The sequence below is a fragment of the Sander lucioperca genome, chromosome 12 (assembly GCF_008315115.2).
Source record: "Sander lucioperca isolate FBNREF2018 chromosome 12, SLUC_FBN_1.2, whole genome shotgun sequence".
Classification (NCBI taxonomy): Eukaryota; Metazoa; Chordata; class Actinopteri; order Perciformes; family Percidae; genus Sander; species Sander lucioperca.
Genome location: NC_050184.1, coordinates 30,704,133 through 30,723,122, shown reverse-complemented (window position 1 = coordinate 30,723,122; position 18,990 = coordinate 30,704,133). Strand labels below are relative to the sequence as shown.

The following is an 18,990-nucleotide window of genomic DNA, read 5'->3' as shown; positions in this document are numbered from 1 at the left end:
TGGGACTGTAGATGAGGGGTCCATCCACACTCTGAGGGCCCGTAGCTGAAAGGCTCTGTGATACACAAGGTTGGGGAGGGCCAAGCCTCCGTGTTTGTGGTACGTTGCAGGCTAAAGTATTTTAGCCTAGGTTGTTTATTATTCCAAATATACTGCCAAATTAGGGTATCAAGTTTCTTCCAGAAATGTATCGGTGGGGGTAAAGGGATCATTGCACTTAAGAAAGGTTGACCCAGTTCTTCTGCCTCCTCTGGGTCAAGAAGAGGCAGGTTTAGTTCTTTTAGGAACTTCTGGCACTGTGTCAGATCTGGGTTGCAGGAGGACTCATACAACTTTGAGTAGAAGGATTGAAAAGTGGTGCTGATATTCTTAGGATTTCTTGATATACCTCGGTCTGTGCGGATGCTGTTGATAGTAGCTCTGGATTTGCTTTGTTTTAATTTCAGAGCAAGCAATTTGCTTGGTTTACAGCCATTAAAATAGTAATATTGCCTCACTCTGTGCATTATGAACTCAGCTCTCCTTAGCAGATCATTCAGCTCTGTTCGACTTGTGACTAGAAAAGTATGTATAGATTTAGAAAAACAAGTCTTAAGAGACTGCTCTAACGATTTACAGCGTTCTTCCAACTCCGCAATCCTTGCCTCTCTTTTCCTCTTCAAGTTGACCGTGAAGGAGGATGTGAAATGTGTGGAAAAGAAGGTGTAATCCTTGCTAGTAGGATTGTGCATCCTCCATTTATCTGTAAGATGGTGGGATTCCACAACTGATTTAAACATGTCCGATATGTGTTTTTGGGCTTTCATGTGGTTGACCCCTGATCTATCCTGATTTAGATCTAGTACCGCAGTCATGCCTCCCCCTATAATTAGTGAATATTCACTGAGAGAGAGCAATTCATTGGTTAGGCGCGGAAAAAAACTTTCATCATATGTAGACGGTGCATATACTGAAACAAAGGCTATTTTCCTACTCCTTATCCGCGACAGTAACACAATGGAGCCCTTGGTTTTGGTGTCGTCACTAGATCAGGCAGCAACCGTGAAGTATTTATTTTGTAGATGATTTACATCTCTTTTACATAAATGTGACTCTTGTATAAGCGCCACGTCTATGTTTTTCCTTCTTAAATAGTCCAGGAATTTAGCTCGTTTGATTGGCCCGTTTAGCCCCCTGATGTTAACTGAAAGGATTGAAAGCTCAGCCATCTTCAAAATTTACAGCTCCAGCTCAAAACTGCACCTCCTGTCTTAGGTCACAGGTTAATTGAAACAGGTCTAGTGAACTCTTATGTTAAACATGAACAATGTTACAAAAACCTTAGAACTCAACCAGCTATTAAGTTCTGAAATAGGCTATGCGAAAATCAATTTCTGAAATAAGCTATGTGACAAACACACCAATCTAGTTGAAGTAACAAACAGACTATAAGCTGAACGGACAGCAGCCCTCATGTTCTTTCAGTCACTAAGTGTTAACAAACATAGACTGTAAACTGACCAGCCAGTATTTGTCATGTACTTTCAGTCTGGTTAAGTGTCCACAAAACATAGACTATAAACTGATAAGCCAGCATTCATCATTTCTCACAGTCTGGTTAAATGTTCCTTCAAAGCTAGTTAGTTCACAGCTGCTGGGTTCGCCAGCCTCGGCCCGGCACCGAACGCGAAGTCCCACCGCCATCCTCCGGCTCCGTTGTCTGCAACAGGCGGAGCGACTCGTGTGTATGGTCGCGGCGTCCTCCATATCCAACTCCGGACAGAAAACGTGAAAAAGGTGAACTCTCTCCCTCCGTGGGTCGCTCCCAGGGCGGCCGGGCAGACAAGCGAGTCTGAGTTGCCTTCAGCATATAGCTCGTTGTGTCCCTTCAAGCTCCCGAAGCTGCTGGATCGTGAATATGACGCAGTCAGGTTGCTCCGGATCACGTACTGTAATTTCCTGCATCTCAGGATCTGCCCTGATGTGCTGTGGCGAGGAATTCATTTCCGCTAACACTCTCTTCACTGCATTGTAGATCACTGATTCAAGCATACGTTGTTGCTTTTCCAAGACCTGAGCGATTAAGTCCTCCACATTAGGGATCGCGCTAACATCAGTTGCTATGCTAGCGACTGCTCTATTAGCCACCGCCATGCCAGCAGATTTCTCTGTACGAGTAGATAGATCACTATGACATAGCGTTAGAGTTATTTTCTCAGATTTGAAACGGCTTCTTCACAGCCACAGAAGATTAGCCACAGAAGATTATATTTTTTATTAATTACACAACAGTTTTTCTAGGCTTAGTAGTACTGACCATATATAATAAACTTATATGACACATAAATGCATGACTTAAAGCCACAGTGCGTAGTTTCTGTCTCCCCCATGAGGAATTCTAAGTAATGACAACAAAACTGTCAGCGTGTCCACATGACACAAGCCTTCCGTGATCGCCCACCCCTCTTCCACGCAGTTGCTAGTAGCCAAGGAGGACACGGAAGATTAAAAAAACATGATGGACTCTTCAGAAGAGGTAATTATCTTCACTCATAGATAATTTCTCGCCATACTGAGAAATACAGAGAGAGTTGTGTGGAGCTGATAGTCTTAATTAGCTTTCCATTTGGCAATGGTTTGAATGTAATGGACGTTCATTAATATAAAAAAGGTATAGTAAGTGATGTTAATCCTATTGGATAACACTACAATTCATTAAATATCTCATTATGGTCACCTAGTTCTCTTTGAGTTTCAGTTGAGTTCAAATATCAACAATATTTGTGCAGAATCATTTAATGCACCTTTAAGCACCCATTTAATCACTGCCTTACCTTGAACTTGTGATCGCCTTTGCTTTGCAACCATAATATTCTGCATGCGATTCAAGAAGGCTTTGCAGCGGTAGATGATCAGATTCATGGTGCAGGCGTCTAAAAGAACAAGAAAACACATTACAACTGGCGTCATTCACGTATAAACTAAATTATATAATAATATAAACCTCAATGATGATGTGACCTTACCTCCTGTGAGTTTGGATTGGCAGTTGATGAACTCTGTCTGTCTGGCAGGAATGTAGCTCTTCTGTCGGGCCTGCAGCGCTCTGGAAGTAGAGCCTGGTGAGCAATCACCGGGACCAGCTGCGACCTCATGGTGATCACCCTGACTCACTCTCCGCTGGTGGCTCACTTTTCCAAGACTCCCTGCTTTCCCCTCCCAGTAGATCTGGCAGGCGTGGTACAGGATTTGAACAAAGATACACTTCTCTGCTGATGAGCTGGCCAACCATAGGTCCACAGCATTGTCAAACACCAGGTTGAACTCTGGGCTGTCCTAGAAGAGCAGGATACAGGCAGTAGAACAAAGTCGGCAAACAAATGGACACATATATAACTTCTTATTACTATCAGGCATAGGCATAAAAGGAGATCATGCGTTCGGATGTACAGTATGTACAACCGAACGTGTTTGTGTATCTGTCAATCCACAGCTAATCTAGCATACTACTGAACCCATCAGCCAAATATTTCTTGTGCACATGACTGTATGCTCAAGGACCTCTTGTGGTTGTGGTGCTTCACAATTTTTGAAAAAACTATTTTATTGACTAATTATACCATCATTGATTGCTAACTTCTACTATGGATGTATTTTTCTCAATCCTCTTAATAGGAGCAGCAAGTGCTAGTAACTAGCAAGTGCTTCAATTGCATACCAAAAGGCAATTGCTGAGGCTATGTGGAGCCGTAGGGAGAGGGTGGTCAAAAAAATAAACTGTGAAGGATGAAGTCAACAAATTAAGTTGCTGCTGAAGTTGAACTGCCTGGCCACCTGCACAGTCCTGCTATGAGAACCATCTCATAGCAGGACTGTACAGGTGGCCACAGTCCTGCTATTATACGGAAATTATACGGAATTCTGCTGATACAGACTGTATCAGCAGAATTCCGTATAATTTCCGTAAGGAAAAAAATGCGGCTCTAATTACCGACCAAATGCACCATGTTTCTGAATCTGTCCAAGCATCTCCAGTAATTACGGCAAACACACAATCCACCAAAGAGCAGGTGTTCAAGTCTTCCTGATTTTTAGCAACGTTTCCCTCATCAACTTCTTACAGAACATCATCTGAATTTCTTATTAATTTCTTCTTATTCCTATTTCTTATTTGAGTTTTTGTTTTGTCATGCTGCAGTACAACTCACCACCTGTACTGTCAATGATATCACTGAAAGCAATCAGGGATATAAGCCTGAGTGAGTACTGATGAACTCTGTTGTGCTCTGCCAGGCGTGTTTGGCATGTGCTAGATTATGAAAAAACAGTCCCGCGCAGAGCTCTACCGGGAGGGAAAATTGAGTGAGATTCAACTCTTTTTTTGTTTTGGAGGGGAGAGCGAGACAGCTGCCGTAGATCTGCACTCTACTGAGTGCACTTTTCTAGGTAGAGATGTGATTATAGACCACTACTGGTGAGAACTAAATGTCCAAATGCTTCTGACCTTGTTGGGGTTGATGCCGTTGACCTGTCGGAGCTGGTCCACTGTCCACTGGGACCTTCTGGTAAAGGTAGAGGAGCCACCAAACCGCTTCACCTTTGTAATGAGGAGCTGATGTGGCCGTGTGTTCGTCACTAGGTAAATAGATCATACAAAATACAAAATATGATATCCCTATTGAAAGCCTTTTAAAATGGAACAACCACTTTACATAATAGCGGCACAGAAAACACTGGAAATGCCATACTAAGAAATCTTAAGTTTAACCAACTCCATGTGCTTGTTATATATAATAGTTAATAGACCCCCCAAGCAGTGTCCCATCTTTTTAGACGACTTCACCATAATGTTGTCTATTGTCTGTACCATTACGACAATATTAAAAAATAACTCCATTTAGATAAATCCTGTGTTTTCCTTGTGACTATTTGATGCTGTTGCTGCTCTAGGTTCCACCTAAATTTAAAACAACCTGTTCTAAAAACAATAATTTTCTCATCTTTATTGTATAAGGTAGGGAGGTTTAGCACCGTTTATACCAGCCTTCACTGGTTATACGTGAGTTAGGAAGGAAACTGATGATTCCTGACTTGCTGCTTTGTATTTTTATTTGTGTACTGTACGGTATTTAGCAGTATAGACAAGACAAAATTATCTGTAATTAGCTTCTAAGTTCGATAAGTTAGGATAAATAATGTATAGTGATTTTACTATGGAGGAAATATTTATTCATAATTCAAATTGAAAGTCCAAAGAGAAATTGAAAGTCCAAAGAGAAAACTAAGCGAGATCAAAATAAAAATATTATTATTTTTTTTTTATTTTTCCATTTGGCTTTTCCATTTGGATTTAATATTTGGCTTTGGAATTTAAATTTAACATTGGCTTTTAATTTGGATTTAATATTTGGCTTTTCGATTTCAATTTAACATTGGATTTTCATTTGGATTTAATATTTGGCTTTTGAATTTACATTTAACATTGGCTTTTCATTTGGACTTGACACATGTCAATCTAAATGAGGAGGCGTGGCCCAAAGGTTGGTGGGAGGGTCTGAAACGAAAGGGGTGCAGAGGCACCTTATGAACAGCAGGGGGAGCTGACTGCTGGGGAGCACACTGTTGAGGAGCATCTGTCTGCAGCTTGGTCACCAGGCTGGCTTATCCTCTTATTTCACATGATAGAAACTGATGATGTAGGCTAAACACAAACGACATTTCATGCAACAACAGTGAAGTTTTCATGTAGTTACTATAATTGGGCCCGTGTTAGTGAGGACTAGATTAGGACTGTATTTAAAGCTGATTCTGGTTTCCAACTTCGCCCCAGGTGTGTCTGTTTAAAACACGGACGGAGACAACTTAAGTCTTGGTAGCTCTGCTACCCACACACACACACACACACACACACACACACACACACACACACACACACACACACACACACACAATCTCAACCGGGTAGTCGTCGTCCGAACTGCGACCTCTCCTTTTTCTTTCTCTCACTTTTTTCTCCGGGTGGTGCGCAAAATGGGTCAAAAAAAATGGGTCATTTTAAACCTTGTTAATATTGATGACAATGTGTTCAAATGGAAAACGAGCCATATTTCAGGAAATAAACTTGTCCATGATTCTATTGAGAGACTTCCAGCTGACAGCGTTGTCTGTGAGCATCACAAGACACCGCATCACAAGGAGCTTGGGCAGGTAAGGCTACCTGCCCAAGCTCCTTCATGCTCACACTCCAGCCAGAGTGTTGAGATCAGCCAATCTTTTTGGATGTGCCAAAAACCAGGCTCATAACCAGAGGTGATCGAGCCTTTGCTCTAGCCGCCCCTAACTTGTGTAACAGCTTACCACTTCATATTAGAACCGGACTCTCAAACACTTCAAATCACTGTTTCTTTGGTCGTTCTTTCGAGTAAAGGAAAGATAATATTACCCTTTATTCTTTTATTATTTGTTTATTTTATTTGTTATTTATTTCTATTTCTTTTATTATATTATTCTTTGTGATATACTCTGTATTTCAATTATTGTGTTATTGTTGTATTTTACCTTGTTAAGCACTTTGGTCCACCTTAGTTGTTTAAAATGTGCTATATAAATAAATTGACCTGTAAAATGAACCAATGAACAGGAGGGTATTGTAGGGTGACCAGACGTCCCCGTTTCGGTGACCTGTTCCCGGCTGGAGCTGTCCCAGGAAATGTCCCCGGTTTTCACTGTGACTGATAGATCCGAAATTGTAATGAAAGAAATAAAACATTGACAACACCCTACACGCGCAGGCTCAAAACTGCGCTGCTCAGAGCTCAACTTTGGTAAAGTTAGAAAGATATTCACAGATTTGAACTTCCGGGATCAATTACTCTACAGCGAAATGTTATTAAATCACAAAAGACACATCTTTCCTACCGCAGTGAGGTAAACAACAAGCTACAAACTAATTTTCATCAAAACGAGCCGTCCTCCAACCTGGAGAAATAACATTGGTCTGTACGAGCAGCCGGCGGTGAGACGGGAGTAAGATGAGTGCTTAGGGACCGTCTACAAACTACAACACCGAAAGAGATACAACAAAAATATTTATTAATTTAATGATTAAATAAGGTAGTGTCTCCAAACTTACCTCAATTATAACTTGTCTCCTGCTAGTTGTACTACAGCACCTACTTTAAAAAATTAAGCATATTCATATTTTTTGCCAAAAACATTTAATATTTTAATAATTAAATAGAGTTGTGTCTCTAAACTTACCTCACACATAATTAGTGTTCTGCTGGTTGTACTACATCACTTACTTTTCAAAAATAGGCATATGCATAATCTTTTGCCATAATTTTTTTTTTTTTTAATTTATGTTATCATCATAATTACAAAGAGGCATGTCTCCAAAACTACTCCACAAATAGAACCCCCCTGCTGTTTGACTGAATTTGTTTTCAAAGTGCACCAGATTGGTGCATTTAAACGTTAAAATAGACAAAATTTTCTTACTGGGGAGCATGCCCATGTGCTGTGCCATTGTGCCCCAGTGCAGCTCTAGGTCTAGTGACGCCCCTGGGGCAGTGTCCCTGTTTTAAGTTTACAAAGATAAAAACATTACCTATTTTGGAGGTATTTACGCTTCTGAGCTGAAAATGTCACAAATCTGGTCACCTTATGGTATTGGTGAGCCAAACCTATGCTGACTCTTGTCCCTCTCACCCCGTGCCTGAATAACCCTATCTTCTCCCTCTGCTCTTCATTCCCAGGTGGGGTTGGTGGATTCTGGTGCTTTGATGGACGCCAGACTTGCCAGGGAGCTTGGCCTGGACTTAATACCAGACAACGCTACAATTAGATGGGAAGCCTTTAAGTCATTTATTAGAGGTCAAATTATAAGCTGCACAAGCAGGAAAACAAAAGAAGCACAGGAAATAATTAGAGATCTGGAATCCAAAATCAAAGTGCTTGAAAACAAAAGCTTGCAGGATGGACAAAATGAAAATGAAATCTCTAAACAGTTACTACTTCTTAGAACACTATATAATGAGATAACATACAATAAGGCTGCTGCAAACTTCTTGAGGCTCAAACAAATATTTTATGATCAGGGAGAAAAGTCGGGTAGACCAAAATGGATTTATAAAGGGATTGAGATTGAGCCAAATTCGTTAAAGATCTTACGAATTTTTGGAACAGAGTCCTCAAGGTCAGAGATGTATAGCAAAATATCATCTGCAAATAACGATATTGAGTTGTCATTGGATTTAATCTGGACATTACATATTTTATGTTGCCTTATGGCTTGGGCTAACGGTTCAAGAGAGATCGCAAATAGCATGGGAGAGAGCTGGCATCCCTGTCTCGAGCCTCGTGCGATGGGGAATGGCTGTGAATGCAGGCCATTGGTTTCGACTATGGCCGTGGGATTCGCATATAAAGTACTTACCATGTCAATGTCTCTGTAGGATCTTTGCCCTTTTTGTGAATGACGGGAATTAGTGCAGTGTTGGTTTGTTGATGAAAGGTGCCCCTCTCTATGGCCGAGATTAAAGTTTGTAAAATGATAGGTCCTAGTATGTCAAAGTACTGTAGTAAAAGTTCTGATGGAATTCCCTTTCTTAGCTGCTTTTAACGCTGATTTAAGTTCCTCTTCTGCCTCCTCTGGGTCAAGAAGAGGCAGGTTTAGCTCTTTCAGGAACTTTTGGCACTGTGTCGGATCTGGATTGCAGGATTCATACAACTTTGAATAAAAGGATTGGAAAGTGGCGCTGATATCTTTAGGATTCGTTGAGATACCTCGGTCCGTGCGAATGCTGTTGATAGCAGCTCTGGACTCATTTTGTTTTAATTTCAGAGCCAGCAATTTGCTTGGTTTGCAACCATTAAAATATTAATTTTGCCTCACTCTGTGCATTATGAATTCAGCTCTCCTTCTTAGCAAATCATTTAGCTCTGCTCAATTTGTGAATAAAAGAGTATGTGTAGATTTAGAAAAACACGTCTTTAGAGACTGCTCTAACGATTTACAACGTTTTTCCAACTCCGCAATTCTTGCCTCTCTCTTTTTCTTCAAATTGACCGCAAAGGAAGATATGAAATCTCTAATAAATCCTTTAGTGGCTTGCCAAATGTAGGCTGGGTCCGAAACTGAGTCAGTATTGATTTATATAAACTCCGCCAGCTTGACTCTAAACTCTGTATCAAAATCTGTGTTTTGGAGAAGGGAATTATTAAATTACCACCTTCTAGATCTTTCTCCTAACATATCACAGTGGAATGTGGAAAAGAAGGTGTAATCCTTGCTAGCTAGATTGTGCATCCTCCATATATCTGTAAGATGGTGGGATTCCACAACTGACTAAACATGTCCGATATGTGTTTTTGGGCTTTCATGTGGTTGACCCCTGATCTATCCTGATTTAGATCTAGTACCGCATTCATGTCTCCCTCTATAATTAGTGAATAGTCATTGAGAGAAAGCAAATCATTGGTTAAGTGCGGGAAAAAGCTTTCATCATATGTAGCCTATATGTTCTTCCTTCTTAAATAGTCCAGGAATTTTGCTTGTTTGATCGGTCCAGCCCCCTGATGTTAACTGAAAGAACTGAAAGTTCAGCCATCTTCAAAATTTACACTTATACATGTCTCGAGTACCCTACCGGAATTCACTGATACATTTGTAGCAAAGGGTGAGGTGTTAGAGCTAAGCAAAGTGTGGTGAAAACATAAAAAATAAAACAAATCCCCTAGCCCTCCGAGACCGCAGACCCCCTTCCCTCTCTGAAAGATATGTGGCCGCATCAAACGCAGATCGCACAAAAACTCCATCTCAAAGCTGCCCCTCCTGTCTAAAGTCACAGGTTAACTGAAACAGGTCTAATACTTTCCTATATTAAACATGAACAATGTTACAAAAAAAACTTAAAACTAAGTCCCATCCATCTATTAAGTTCTGAAATAAACTGTGTGAAAAACAAACCAGCCATGTAGGAGTATTAAACATTATAAGATGCAGTCTAACCAAATGCTCCTTATAACTCGGCTCCCAAGCTCATATATTATGTTTCAACCAGCTATTAAGCTCTGAAATAGGCTGTATGGGAAACAAACCATGTAAGAGTAGTAAATATAGATTATAAAATAAGAGTTTATCATGTTCTTTCAGTCCAGTCAAATATTTCTCCACAGCCTGACTCCCAAACTCACATACCATTAGTTTCTGCAGTAGGCTATGTACAGTGAGCAGTCCGTGTCCATCATGTTTTCAGCCTAATTAAACATTCCTTTAAAGCTAGGTTGCCAAACTTACATGCAGTGTCCTTGAGTTAAACTTGCACAGTGTTCCAGATACGCTAATCCACAGTCGCCGGGTCCATTTTACATTGCAAAATGCAAACATAACTTCATTTATTAATATCAGGGAACATGCCTGCTACACTCACAGTGAAGTCATCAAAAAACGCAAAAGGAACATTTTTCTGTGCTATCCAACTGCCATCTTGAGTTCAGCTTGCATCACTTTTTCAGCCTCTGTCTGTCCTTTCGTGAAGAAGGATGAAATCGTCTGTGTGCCCTTATGTGCCTCTTCTGCGTAATGGTGCCGCTGTGTTTTAATGTGCTGGGTAATGTCATTTTTCCCGCCGTGCGCTACATTAAAATCAATGCGACACACCTTACAAAAAGCGTGGAGGTTGTCTATGTGACTAGGTAAGATGCATGCAAATTGCTGTGCCCAACACTGTTGAAATTTACAGCTATATTCCGATTTCTTTGCGGGAACACCGCCTTCACCTGCCATTTTTATCGGCTTGCTTTCGGGTCTGAACTTTCTGCGAAGCTTGCACAGAGATCAACTGATCAACTGGGTTATAGGTTGCCAGGTTGAAGTGACAAACGGGTTGAAAATTGTATATGGTGTGTGGATTGAGTGAATAGGATGCGTTTCATACAAGATCTGGCAACTGGTCAACATTAGGCAAGCATATTGGTCCGATTATTTATAAAGGAGTTGGGGCCATGCAAATTACGTGAGTTTCCCGGGAGAAATAACAAAACGGGAGGTGTCCGGGAGATAGGGCTAAAAAACGAGAGAAACCTGGGAAAAACGGGAGTGTTGGCGTTAGGAAAGGGAGGGGTCATTATCCATGTGCTGCGTCATCACCAGACTACAAACTACAGCATCACTATTACCAGTAGGGGTGCACGATTCAGAAAATGTCATGATTGTCATGATGATGACTGCCATAGCCTAACGTTATGTGTGTGAACTGATATTAGGGTTAATATTGAAGATCTACAGTTGTGTTTTGCTCAATATGATGTTAAGTGGCTGATCAGTGGGTTTGCTGCAGTTAAATATATATCATCTGTCCCAGACGAAACCTAATATTTATGTGGAGGACGCAAGATCATTTTATAATTATAATATGACCGCGTGGTATGAACCTAACTTAGACATCTGACGTTAAAGATTTGTGTTGTTGTTGCCCAGATAAAATGACAGAGAAAAGAAAAACAGACATAAGATCCTTTTTCAGTACATCAAAACGCCAAGTAAGTACAATAAGTCCTCATATCAAGTCAATTTGGTAACATCTTTATAAGAAAGGGTGCTTATGGAAATAATAACGTCACTATGTCACAGGCAAAGGAAAGAAAGAACTGAGGAACACGGAAACCAGGGACAGTCAGGTATAGAGTCTCAGGTAAGTGTGTTGAGCTTAGTCAGTATTTTTGGAGGTGTGTGGCTGTCAGGGTTTGCAGATGAGCTTTACCAGTGGCTCACTAGTTTACATTATGATCAGCTATTTTAACAAGTGTACAAAAGCATTGTATTTCTTTTATATGGGGACACTTTTTCAAACTAAGTCATTATGTTTTAAGGATTTTTTGTGGCTTGATTGTAAACAACTTAAAAATAAATAAATGGTTTTAAAGAAGAATATTTTTGGTCAATTTAGTCAGCTTTTTCATTGAATCAAGAGAAACACTGAAAAGAAGGATAATGGTACAGTCTTCATGCTACACTAATGATAGTATTAAGGCTTTTCTCTGTGTACACATGTCCTCTACAAGTATAATTGTGGCTGTATTACTTGTGTCCCCTTCAAAAATTGCTCTTCAGAAAGTTTATGTTTATTGTCCCCCCCCTACTGTTAGATGAGATTTACGCCCATGGTCAGTGATACGTACCCATAGACTGTTAATACAGTTGTTAATACAGTCTATGATGCGACACGCGAGCAAAAAGAAGCTATTAAAATGGATAACAGAAAGCGGAAAGGCAGCGCTGAAACAGCGAGAAGCTCTAGAAAGTGACATGGCCACTGAAGACTGAGCAACGTTTTCATTAAAACCAGCACTCTTGAACGCCAAATGAAGACGATGAGACGGGTAAGCTAGTCAGGAGCAATGCAGGATGCTAGCGGCCGTGCAAAACATAATACAACGCTGTAAACTAGCGTTCATGTTTATTAATCAAACTTTTTCTTGTAGGGCAGGTAGGGTTGCTCATTGAGTGAATATTATAAGAACTAGAATAATAATAATGAAGAGTATGGTGTAACCTGCTCTATATGAAAAATGCCCAGAGATAATCAATGATGCTAGACGATTCACACTAATGAAACTTACTTGACTTAATCACAAGATTTGTGTGAAGAGATTTGTGCTGAGAAGTATGACATTGCCATTTAAAAAAAATGTGATTTAGTGTTAGAAGCAGAGCCAGTAGTGTGCTTAGCTGCTGTCAGTATGGAAGGCACATCTACTGTAAGCTGTTGTCCACACTTTAAATGTTAAGCAGCTCTCTAATGAATGACATGCAGTCACTGCACTGAATCAGGCATTAAAAGAACCTCCAGCTGGTCAGCTGACAAAAAAAACTCTTTCTTAGGGACTGTTCATTATTTATATAAAGTGCCACCGGAAGAGTTTTGGGATCTTTAGTAAAATTAGACTTGACCCTACATTCGCCAGTAAAAAAAATTCTATGACCCTCCAAAATGATTGTGAAAAGAGGCATGACCCTCTTCATCAATTTATGGATGTCTTCTGTACTGGTTAGCACTTGGCAAAGATGTGCAGATGCCCTTTATTTTTTACAGCCATATGTGATTTAACCTCTGCATTCTCATCTTATACATCACACTCCTCTGTTATGGTGTGGTGGCCATTTCAGTAGATTTACTCAGTAACATTGTTGTGGAAACACAATAAGCATGGAAACTAAATGCACACTTCCTGCATTACTGCATTACTTCAAATACTAAGTTACTGCTCTAGTAAACTAGTATTCACCTGAAATAAAACAATAACACATTGAGACCATTCAGCAAAGCACACTGGGTAATTAATTCAACACACAAACTGGTTGCTATGGACTCGTCACTAGGCTTCCTCAGTCATTGTATATTTTAGCTATATAGGTAAAGGTGCCGAAGCTGAACATTATCCAAAACATTATCCAAAACATATGTTTACTTTTAAAGCAGATTTTAAATTACATTGTAACAATTTAACAATTCGTCCTTATGAAATCCAATCGCGGCACGGCTGTCTTGGAACGCAATAGACAGATGGTGGTCAACTAAAATGTAACAGTGAACAATCAGTGTTCGACCTACAGTCTGTTGAGATGCCTCTCCAAACGCAGAAACGAAGCGCAGTCACATCATAAAACGTTAAGACACGTTGAGAAAAAAGATCCGTATTTTGCCGTAATCCAATGACACGAAAAAAAAGTAATCCACAGCGATCAGTAGATCCACAAAAAGGTAAATGATACGGTGTATCCAGCAAGGCCTACACGTGTCACATTCACCAGCCAGCTCCAAACAGGTGAACGAGGTGAACTTCGCCATTTAAACAAAGTGGAATAAACGTATAAAAGTCCAAATCTACACAAAACCCGCAATCAATTAGTAAGCTGACATCAAATGTATATACATGGCATTTAGGAAACCTTTATTGCAATGTTGGCACGGCAAGATGTCCAGACATAGTGCAACAGTAATTTTCTTTTTTTGCGTCCTGCTGCTCCCATCGTCAGCCAGGTAATATTTTTTTTTTACTAAAGCAGTATATGAAATCAGATGTATTACCTACCACCATTTAGTTGTTTTGTGTTATTTAAAATATTTATAAAATGTCTGGTCATTCCAAACATAATTATTCCAATCATTTTTTAAACAATGCAATTACCTGTTTCAGCCACCAGGGGAGCAATGCTCCCTCTGCCCCCCAGCAAACTCATGGGTCAGACCCATCTGGTAGCGGGGGCCGAGACTGAGAGCTACATGGAAAAATATGCACCAAACGAGCCACTTTGAAATTTTGCTGTTTCATGAATACAAAAGTTGTGTGACACCCCCTCCTAGACTAAAAAAATGTTGGGTGACCCTCCCCTCAACAAAGAATAAAAAGACATGACCCTCCCCTATTTTCCTCCGGTGGTCCATTCCATAAATACCGAACGGTCTCTTACAAGATTAAATGAATAACTGGGAATTCAGAGCCTCTGTTAATATGAGGACCTCCTTCCATTTAAGTGCTATATGTCTGTAAATCACAGACATAATTTACAGACTATGAATGCTTAGCTAATTTTCACTAAATAAATAAAGTCTTAAAGTCAGATTTAACCTGAAACACAGATGAATGTGGTGTAGTCTCCTTTGGCTCCAGTAGGCAGGAAGGACAACCTCTTCCTTTTCCTCCTCCGCACCTCCACTGCAACCAACATCCGCTCATCACAAGGGATGAAGACCTCTTTGTTGATAGCAGACTGAATATTCATTGTAGTCCCGAGACCTGCACAGATGAAAATGACTGCTTGTTGGGCCACAGGCCAGACTGTGTAGATAGGCAAGACTTTAGTGAGCCACAGGTTAAAACATTTAATCTTTTGTTTTGGATAAAAAAAAGTAAATCGCAAGCAAAAGAGCGTGGTAATTACTGAGTGCACGCACGTGTCCAACTTGCTGTTCCCCACTGCAGATTTTTTTCAGTTTTTTTCTATCACAGTAAGCTGAATGTCTGCATTTTGTTTAGAGAAAACAAGACATCTAAAGAAGTCCCATTGGGCTCTGGAAAACGTGATGGTCATTTTGCTACTTTCTGTTATTTCAAAGATTTAAGATTTAACAAATCAATTAATCTGAAAAATAATCAACAGATAAATAATCGTTAGTGCAACACTGATTAAACAAAATAGTGGAAGTATTCAAATCTTTCTCTTCAGTAGAAGTAGCATTACCACCTTATAAAATGTTCCATTAAATGTCTTGCATGTAAAACCTATTCTACCAAAGATTTTGTCTGGTATAGTTGTTAATCGTTTGATTTTTCATACAGTAAAAGCCTACTTCAGCTGCTACTGTTAGGCAGAGTTTTATGAAATTAAATGATACAAGTGATATGCCCACAGTTAAAATTGGTTTCAGTAATCAGAAGCTAAAGTTGATAATAATGTGTTCATCTTTCATATACATAGCCTACATTAATGATTCATGATTGTGTTTGTTAATTATGAAAAATAACAACAGAATCAAAAGAATAAATTCCCCAAGGAGAGAAAGTACATTATTATTATTATTATTATTATTATTATTATTATAATAATACCGGTATTATTATTATTATTGTTATTATTATTATTATTATTATTATTATTATTATTATTATTATACATCTGTAGGTCAAGGTTTATCTGACAGGTTAGCCTACCTGTTCTTGTCTGTATCTTCTGAATCTTGTAGTCGTCTCTGGTACTGTCTGGTTAGTCCAAATGAAAATCAGTAGCCTGTTAAATTCATTAAAATGTTCCAGTCTTCCGTCATGAATGTATACCCGCGCACACCAGACAGCGTGCTTTGCTGTGAAGGCTCAAATAAATCACGGCCCATCCCATTTTAAGAGTTTGACATGCACGTGGTTAGGGCTGGAAATCAGAGAACAGTCACCAGCTGTCTCATAGACAGAGCCAGGGCTGACTAGCCCTATATTCCAGGGGGTGGGGGCATCAGCTGGGGTGGAAATGTGCTGCTCCTCTATTGTTAAAGATTTCATGAGCTGAGATGTATAAATGAAAAAATAAAAATTAAATTGATAATATATATTATTTTACCCTGCTTATCACTTTTCATCACAAAGTTTTTGCCTGTCAATCAAGACATATGTCTTAATTGGCTTAAGTTGCTTTGAGATGACAAAAAACATGAGATGTGAAACAACAAGGAAACAACAAATAAACACAATAAAACAGGAAAAAACTACAACAGAAACCCACAATCGTGACAGTTTCTGACAGAAAAGACAAAGTAGTGCCACAACACTACTTTTGTAAATACACCTTTTAAAACCTGAACTACAACAACAAGGAAGAGCGGGGCTGGCCCGGCAAGACGCCGACAGAGAATGTGGGACGAAGCGGACCCGAAGCTAGTTGTGGTCAATGGAGCAAGCAGTCATGTTCAGATGTGAAACCATGGCAGGACCTTGAACTGGTATGCTTGTCTGGGCAGATGGGCATGTGAAAGTACGCTTCCTTCAGATCTATGGAGGTGAACCACTCTCCTCTTTCTACGGAGTCCAAGACCTGATTTATGTTCAGCATTTTGAAAGGCAGAACCTTCATGAAGGTGTTTAACCGCCTTTGGTCCAAGATGGGGTGCAACCCACCATCCTTCTTTGGAACGAGGAAATACGTGGAATAAAAGCCAGCGAGCTGTTCGCTGGGATCGACTTTCATGATCGCATTCTTCTGCAGAACGATCAAAATCTCGTCTGTTAAAAACTGAGCCTGGACCAGGTCCCTGATGATGGTCGTGCGGACCCGCAAGAAAGGAGGGGGACGGCGCTGAAACTGAAGTCTGTACCCGCTTGATACCGTAGCCAGTACCCACGGGTCTGAAACTTTTCTCACCCAACTGTCCAGGCATAGCTGGGGATGAGTTCCGGTGGCTACCCCCATACCCCTAAGGGTGACCCGGAACAATCGGCATATTCACAAGCTCTTTCCGGATATTCTCCGACAGAGACGTTTGCGCTAACCAAACCTGCTGCCGTGACATCATGGCCGACAACATAGTAGACCCAATGTCTCTCGTTAGCTGAGAATAGGTAACAAGGGCAGAATCCCTTGTTGCCCTGTCATCGGGATTGGCAGTCTTCCTAAGGGCCACCAACAAAATGGTAAGCGCGTTACCAGAACGAGCCCTCGTGTGGCTGCATTGTAGGTCCGACACACCAGACGGTCAGTCTTATCACACTCTTTAACCGGACAGTGTGGAGTAGCCGTCACACGCTCCGGACCCAGAGACGTCAAAGCCACCATTTCCCGTTCAACGGGAGGCATATCCCCCATACCAGTGTCGGGAGCATATTGTACTTTAGCCAATCTCTGGCAGCCTGCATTGGATTGAGGGGCCCCAATAGGGGTGCTCCATGCCTTTCTGAGCATCTGCAAATAATCCCCAGCCACAGGAACCGACACTGATTGCTGGGACTGGGAGATGCCTGCCCACACTCCATCCACCGGAGCAGGGGGCACAGTCGGGACATCAACAATTTTTTTGGATTACCTTGGAGATAATATCCATGGGTGAGGGCTCACTGTCACCTCTCAGGCATTCTGTATTGCTTTCAACTATTTATTCTCCTTTGGATCGACTTTTCTAATTATATCTGAGTCAGCACACATGTAGCCTATAATTTACTCTTCCCTCCTCTTTTCCGTCTTTTGTTGGGGAAGTAACCTCCTTAAATGTGCACATGACAATTATACATTAATTAATTTTGTTACCGTCTGGCTCATGGCCGTCAACAAAAGGGAGGTCACACACAGATAAATTAGTCAAAAAGTAGTTTATTTAACTAAATAGACTAATAACACAAATTAACTCAACATAAATGCAATAGTGGGGTGCGTAAATGTAGAAGACATCAGTCGTGTTTGCCATGTGTGGATGAGTGAATGGTGTGATGTGTGTTGTAAGGTGCAACAAACCAAACAAAGAACAAAATGGTGGATGGATGCAGTAGGACCAGCTGAGAGAGAGTGAGACTCCCAGGAGGGCAGTCTTTTATGCATTCTGTAAGCCACGCCCAGATGGCCAGGTACAGACGACCCTCCCAGCTCCACCTACCCGCCCACTCCCAGTACCTGCAAACAAAGGAGCAGAACATGACAGGTAGGCAGATTGGGAGTGGCCGTCACAATTTTAATGAATTAATAAAGCCCTGGACTGTAATATTTCAGATGTGTTTGAGCAAGATTTCTGCTCATGTTCAAAACTTTGTGCACATTCAAAATATAACTCATCCCATCTATGTTCTCTGTGATTTGGAGGAGTCGTGGAGGAGTACTTAACCTTATGTTGTCCTTTTCATTCCCTTATGGAGTTAGATTCCCCTTTACACCTTGTAGCATGTAACAACCAGAAACACCAGCACATTAGAGCTGAGTCCTTATTGACCCTTTGCAAACACGTCACACGACCACGTGACGGCGCCATGACGGACGGCAGAAGCACAGGCTAAACAGTAGTGGACGAGCGGAAAGTTTCATAGTTTCAATCAGTTTGAAATACATAACACTAAATAAACTGTATTTATGGCTTTATATGGCTTCTTCTATTGAACAACAAGTTGTTGTGCCGTTATCGGTCGAGGTAGGGCATCTGGTAGGTGCTCACAAAGAGCAGTATTTGGAGAAGTTGGAGATAGCAGGATTGGATACCGACCCTTACTTCTTCCTCCCTCTGTTTTCACGGACCTCGTTAAATCTGAGTCTACCCGACTTCAGTCCACATGATCTGTACCACTATGTGGTAAATGGGGTATCCCCATATACTGGTTCTGATCTCAAAGCTTTTAAAAGTCTGGATGCTTACCAGTTCTTTGTAGCTGGCTGGGTTACAGGTACGCGATGCTACGCTAACGGTGGGGGGAAGTACCTCATAATGGCAAAGATAAGACATCAATCTAGCGTTTATTTTGTTAACATCTATTCTTTACTTA

General features: G+C 40.7%; 1 protein-coding gene across 1 annotated transcript; it reads right to left on the bottom strand.

Annotated features, from left to right (window-relative positions):
• Positions 1–1,842: 1,842 nt before the first annotated feature.
• Positions 1,843–15,967, bottom strand: LOC116038254 (exocyst complex component 1-like). The gene is made up of 6 exons (XM_031282491.2): positions 15,697–15,967; positions 14,614–14,781; positions 4,484–4,614; positions 3,006–3,315; positions 2,784–2,912; positions 1,843–2,147 (listed from the first exon to the last, which is right to left on the bottom strand). The coding sequence occupies exons 2-6, from the start codon at positions 14,765–14,767 to the stop codon at positions 1,843–1,845; spliced, it is 1,029 nt and encodes a 342-aa protein (XP_031138351.1). The 5' UTR covers positions 14,768–14,781; positions 15,697–15,967.
• Between the last annotated feature and the right edge of the window lie 3,023 nt (positions 15,968–18,990).